We start from the raw sequence: 6,549 nt of genomic DNA, 5'->3' as shown, positions 1-6,549 counted from the left end.
TCAACAGAATTTCTTTTTTCAATCTCCCTAAAGAAACTAGGGTAATGTGCTACCCAGAATGCGTGTTACATTCAGACAAATCACTGACTCAGTGCTTTAACTACCAAATTAACTTGAAAAAATATAGCTATAACCACCACATTTATACTGCAAGTAAAATAGAGTAGCAGAGTATTTTTCCCCCTTGAATGTTTTAAAGGCTAGAAACTCAAAACAGTTCCTGAAGAAAATTGTGCCCATGTTTTCTTCCAACAAACATATTGCAATTTTTAGTACTATTCATCACTCACATTCCATTTTCATGCCCATTTCTAAGCACTTTTTAAGTCTACAGAATTGGCAGCGGTTCCGATGATGTTTATTGATGATACAGTCCTGGTTGCTTCGGCAACTGTAAGTCAAATTCTTCCTTACACTTCTTTTAAAGAAACCTTTGCAGCCTTCACAACTGACAGCCCCATAGTGACGACCTAGGAGAGAAAATACATGGGAGTTCACCAAAAGAAAGTCAAGTTTCCCCTTATACTCAATAATATTTCTAAGTCAGGCCTAGATAGTCCATACAGTTAACTCATTTTAAATGTAATCTTTCAGCAATGGAGGGCACAGTAGGGAAGAAGAGTTTATTAGCTTTAGACTGTGTCTTTGAACACACATATTTTTTCCTGGGAGAAGTGAAGCAATAAGAGGGAGAAATGAAGAAGGGAGGTCATCATGACTATGACTGTGATGGTTTTATACTATGGTAAGGGTATGATGTCACCAGAATTTTTCACAGGTGCTCTGGAAAGTGATCCCATTCTGCTCTGGAATTTTGGGGCTTCTCCTCATTCTAGAATACAAATATGAAATGCAATTGAACACCTTAATCATTTTTCTCTCCGTTGCCTTTCTAAGTTCCCATCTCCAAACTTCCTTCTATAATTCACCCTGTATATTTGCTGATTTTCCTTGTGGCCCTTATTGCTTTTTGAATAAAATACAAACTCTTTTACCTAGTATTCAAGGCCCATTTGAAATCTTTTTCAGCTTTATTTAATATTATGTTCTCTGCCCCATTCCACCTGTTGGGGCTCCTAATTGTAACACTTGATATTCTCTGTCTCATCCTGCCATCTCTGAACTTCATGCCTTTGGTTCATGCCACTGTCTACACCTACTGTGTCCCACACCCATTGAAATTCTTTTTTTTCTTTCAAAGTCATTACTCCTTCCATGAAGTCCTTTCTGAGCCCTTGGGCTATATTATGCCCTCCCACCCCTAACTCCCATCCCACCTCCCCAATCTCTCATACTCACTATGTCTGCATCCCTTTAAACACTTTCTAAAAATACTTGGTATTGTGGTTATTTATATAACTTAACTAACCCTGACTCTCTGTGAACTTCTTGAAGGTAGGTAATAGAAATCATTTCATTTTTATGTCCCCATAATCTGTCTAGCAAAACGTATAGCATGCAGTAGGTATTCTGGTATTTTTTCTGATCCTGAATATAAATCAGCACTATATGAAAATACCACCAGTGCCTAAGAGCAAGTATTTGTTTGAGTCCAAAAGAGAACTGAGGAAACTGGATGATTCTGGTAATTTCCAGGCTCCTAGAATGCATTTCCCCCCCTTTTACATGAAGATACTACTAATTTTCTGTTGTACTTTTCTTTTATAGTTTAAGTCTAAAACTATATTACAACTTTTGAGGAGCTGAACTATTCCTTCAGAAAGTTTTGTAACATAGACAAAAAAAATTAGGACAACAGCTTATGCTGAAACAAAAACATGCCTGATGTATACAAATTTTAAAAGCCTGTTACAGGTGGTATAAATATAGATTATATTTCAAATATGTTAAATGACATAGCTACAAATGCAAAATATGGCAATACTGTGTTTTTTTTTTTTAAACCCTCACCTTCCATCTTAGAGTCAATACTGTGTATTGGCTCCAAGGCAGAAGAGTGGTAAGGGCTAGGCAATGGGGGTCAAGTGACTTGCCCAGGGTCACACAGCTAGGAGGTGTCTGAGGCCGGATGTGAACCTAGGACCTCCCATCTCTAGGCTTGGCTCTCAATCCACTGAACTCCCCAGCTGCCCCCAAGACTGTTAAAAGAGTCATTATGTTAACTTTAATGAGTTTTATTTACATAGTCAGTGTCTATTTTAGAAGATAAAAAAGAAAAGGAATTCACAGTTACCCTTGCTTATCATACAAGTTAAAAGAGTCAAATAGCCACATGATTTTTAAAAATGCAGAAAGAACTTACATCACTACTTGTAGCTTCATCTTCCTAGGGTGTCGAGGAAGTACACTGCCATTGTTGTAAGAAAAAAACTACTAAGGAAACTAGACAACACTTTGGGGACTGAAATTCTACTCGTTTCCCAGCACAATCAAGAAGTGCGATCGAATTTTGGGACAATTACTCCCTTGGCCTTTAATTCATAGCCTCGAATTGTTTTCCCAGAAGCAGGGATGAATTTGCATTTATCTATCCATCTTCTCTCATCTAGTCTTCCTTAAGAATAATAGCATACACCTGTGAGCTTAGTGGGCAGTTCAGGGCATGGTCTGGGGAAATGAAACAGAGTGAGGTTAAGTGGCACCGTGCTCTAACCACTGAGAGCCTGGCCCTGGGCCCTAATGTAACTTGCACATGTGCAGGAGAATCTCAAGAAACGGGGAACGTTACTACTAGAAACTGCACCAGGAATCAGGCAACACTGGCCGAGCTCACTAACAGTTTAGGGGCGGAAGAGGAACAAGGGCCAGCCGAGTGGGCTCTGATGCCCGTGTCTCTTCCCCACAAAAGCGGGCTTGGGCAGGGCCGTGTGCACAAGGGTCTGGAACAGGAATAGGGGTTCTCTCTCAGAGTGAAGCTCAGGATGTTTCTGGGGTCCCAGGAATGCCCATCACGAGTTTGCCAGGCTTCTAACTGATGGCAAAAGAGGAAGCGAAGCATGGCCATGCAGGAGGCGAGTCTGGGCCAGAGGTAGGACATGGGTGGCTCCTGTAATCGCCAGTCTGGTCTGAGCAAGAGCTAACATTCACACCGGGTTTGTCTGCCTCCCTTTCATTATCTCAGGTTCTGCAGCAAAAAGAGACCTTATTTGCATTTCAAAACTTTTGGGAAGACTTTTCCTAGCTTCTTTTTCTGAACTGTCTCTTGCCAAGATTTGGCTCTTAAGCTTTTTCGCAGATTTCCCTACAAAGCCATACTTTTGGGTTTAATTACCTGATGCTTTGTCTCCGCACACCACACAATATTCTACCACTTGGGGCCGCTGGACATCTGCTTTTCCCAGTAAGCGCTCAACAGAAGCAGAATCAGTCACAATCTAAGAAGAAGTTTGGAAATAGTTAAGTTGTTGATTAACAGCTAGAACACCTGGCATGTAGGAACGTAAAGCACCAAGCCCTAATCCTGGGCTTCCAAACAAGGGCACACCTAGGACACATCACCACAGAACCGATGAGGCTTTGGGTGTTTACTTAGTCTGATCAATTATCCAAAGTGCTGATGGTAGGGCAGGACAGGTCACTGCTGCCACCAAGGCCTCCATTGGTAAGATGGTTTGGGTCCACTGGGCAGAGAAGGCTAATGGGTCACATGAGAGCTACACCCTGGGCCTAAATAGCCCAATATTCTGAGCACAAAAGATCATCCAAATGGAAAGCATTTGCTAAGTGCTCCTGCTTATCTTTCTTACTGTAAGATGGCATGTTAGTATGTAGATAAATACATTTAACAAAATATCCAGAATTTATGCCTAAGAATTCTCTCACTGCTTCAGTTGGAGATGTAAGCCATGCCTCCAAGGGTCACTTGATAGTGCCAACATGAGTATCTTGCACTTCTATAATGCTTGCTGAACAAAAGTATCTTCCTCAAAACAACCTGGGTAGCACAAATATGAGCCTTCCTGTTTTAAATCCCTGGAGCCTGAGACATGGAGTGTTCCGGTATTAGGCTCCCACAGCTAAGAAGGCGAGGGTGCAGAGCCCAGTGTCCACACCCACAGTCCCGTCTCATTGGACCTCTGCGAGGTGCATGTATGGGGATGAGGAAACAAAGAAACAAAGAGTTTGTGACAACATCCTGTCTCAGTTCAGTAGCCCAGGTCTCCCAAATGCCTCCATCTCCAGTCCATCCAGGACCCCACGCTCTGTCCAGCAAAAACCTCTACTACTTATGTTTTCTGGGAAGTAACTGCATGGAAAACCTCAGAGATAAAATTCTAGGCTAACAGCTGCCTTTTGTAGGCAGTTCTGTAGATCTGATTGCAGAGTTCTTCAGTACACTTTTTTTACTGGGCCACATTACTTCTAAAACTTTCCTTTTTGAAATGTACCAATAATATATGTAATTAACCCTCACTGTTATCACCAGGAAAATGAACAAAGTGGCCAGAGGAAGAACATAACCTCAATTGTGACTACTGTTTGGACTGACAGTACATGTCAAAAAATCACTAATGTAAATCCATTTTGGGGTGAAATTTATAACCAAAACAAACCCCCCACAAGTGTACAAACAAATACTTCAGCAAGACAAATAAGTGAAGAATATGGATTTCCAACAAAGTGAAAATTCTCTAGGATAGGTTCACTAATTTTCTTGCAACTGTGTATCTTGAAGTTGATATTTTACAGCTTTGAACACCAGCTCATCTTAAAAAGAAAAACATTCCTTTCCTAGTACTTATTGAAAATAGAAATGGCCTACAGGGACTGAACTCCACTCTGCCCTTAGAGGCACTATGGCATACTCCATGGCTAAGGGTAAGTCATGCACTGGTGATGAAAGTTTCTGAATGCTGCTTTGGGGAAATCTCCATCTCCTGATCATACAAAATGGGGGAAATGAAACAACTGTCTTGTTTCTAGAAATCTAAGTCCTGGGGGCTGGGGAGGTTCATTTATGTCTTTATAACCCCTCCCTAGAGCACAGTGCCTTACACAGAACAGACACATAAAATGAGTGTGGAATTGAACTGAAACTCTGGTTTAACTCTACTCTCACTTTTACTTCTTTCATCCCACAATCTCCATACATGGGGAGAAACAATCACACTGCTGCTTTGAAGAGCTCTGTCCTGGCCTCCAAACATTGAACCATCTGAGTAAGTCAAAGCAAACTTGGAGGTGAAAGCCTAGAGTGGGTCTTAGTTTCTCCATCTATAAAATAAGGACTTTGGACTAGCTGACCCTCAAGGGCCCTTCTTTCTCTAAATCTTACGGGGTACTATGACCACTCTCTGAGTTTAGTAATGCTTGAAATGGAACAAGGCAGAGACAACCTAGCAAGAGGGACTGTACCCTGAGTAGTGGGATAAATGATAAAGGAGAGAGGGCTGAACACACTATGTAAACAGAGTGGATTTGGAGTTAGAGACCCTGAGATAGCGCATTGCCTAAGGAGACTTACCACCTTTGTGAGCTTAAACAAGTCACAAACTTCTATAGATCTACATTTCCTTATTTATAAAATTGGAAGAAGGGTTAAGACCAAGGTCCTCTTCAAGCTTCAAATTGATAATCCTATGACTTTAGAGCAAAGGTAGGAGTTAAGAGTGAAACACAGAATCAAGACTAGCAGACCGTAAAGAGTTGGAGGCTGGAGTCAAGATGGAATCATGCTTAAAGTAAGGAGAGTAGAAACAGATATAATGCACCAACAGATAGAACATACCATAGAAAGAGGACTTTAGAAATGAAAAAAGCCTGTCTCTGATAGGAAGATTTAAAAAACCTTTCCGCTCTAGTAGGAGCTAGTGACTGGCTTTAGCCCAGAGTCTGAGTTTCAAAAGCTGCTGCAGGCCAGTAACTTGCTACCCCTGTCCCTAGCCCTGTTAGAAGGGTCAGCCTGCGAGGAACAAGAACCAATCAGAAGCAGAGCAGGCAACCAAGCCCTTGTCTGTCTCAGCATGATGAACCCTGGTTCCTACTGACTGTGCTTACTTGGATTCTGCCAGGAACCAGGTTGTCCGTGGTGGTGAAAATAAGCTGCTTGGCACTGGATGTCTCAGGTGATGCCAATATCACCTTTCCTGTTCCAGTTCCATCTGGACTGGTCAAGATAAATTGCTGTTTCGGGGATACGGAGGAGTCCACTGCAGTCACTATCTGGATTTTCTGTCCTGTTTGCTGATCTGTCACAATCTACAAGATAAAATGCAGGAGGATTTTGAGAAGCACAAGATGACATTTATATTTCTAAATGCTGCTAGAGATGGGTATGTTTTGAGAGGAAACAACAGAAATAACCGTGGTTTTGGCTGCCATTGCTGATGACAATAACTTACCATAGAAGACTAGATGATTGCTTAAGAGTTTTCAAAGGGGTTTCACTGACATTATCTTAGCTGACTTTCACAACATCCTTGTAAGCCAGTAGTATTATCTTTTTTTAACAGATGGGAAAACTAAGGCCCAGAGAAATTATGACCTCTACTAGGAACTAGATCTTAGATTAGAACCTGGGTCCAGTGTTCTTCTTAGTAGTGGGTATGGAGGTAAGAGTAATATAGCAGGCATTAGGAGGGCCTGGAT

The 6,549-nt window shown here is 41.6% G+C and overlaps 1 protein-coding gene across 1 annotated transcript; it reads right to left on the bottom strand.

The window, feature by feature from the left end:
• Positions 1–246: 246 nt before the first annotated feature.
• Positions 247–6,159, bottom strand: LOC123256522 (nuclear receptor subfamily 2 group C member 2-like; the record flags this gene model as incomplete). Its single annotated transcript, XM_044685122.1, has 3 exons — positions 247–470; positions 3,233–3,335; positions 5,959–6,159. Coding segments are annotated over 3 exons (492 nt in total), but the record flags the coding sequence as incomplete, so codon positions are not given.
• Between the last annotated feature and the right edge of the window lie 390 nt (positions 6,160–6,549).

This window comes from Gracilinanus agilis, unplaced genomic scaffold (assembly GCF_016433145.1).
Source record: "Gracilinanus agilis isolate LMUSP501 unplaced genomic scaffold, AgileGrace unplaced_scaffold60243, whole genome shotgun sequence".
Classification (NCBI taxonomy): Eukaryota; Metazoa; Chordata; class Mammalia; order Didelphimorphia; family Didelphidae; genus Gracilinanus; species Gracilinanus agilis.
This window is presented reverse-complemented; position numbering and strand designations above follow the sequence as displayed.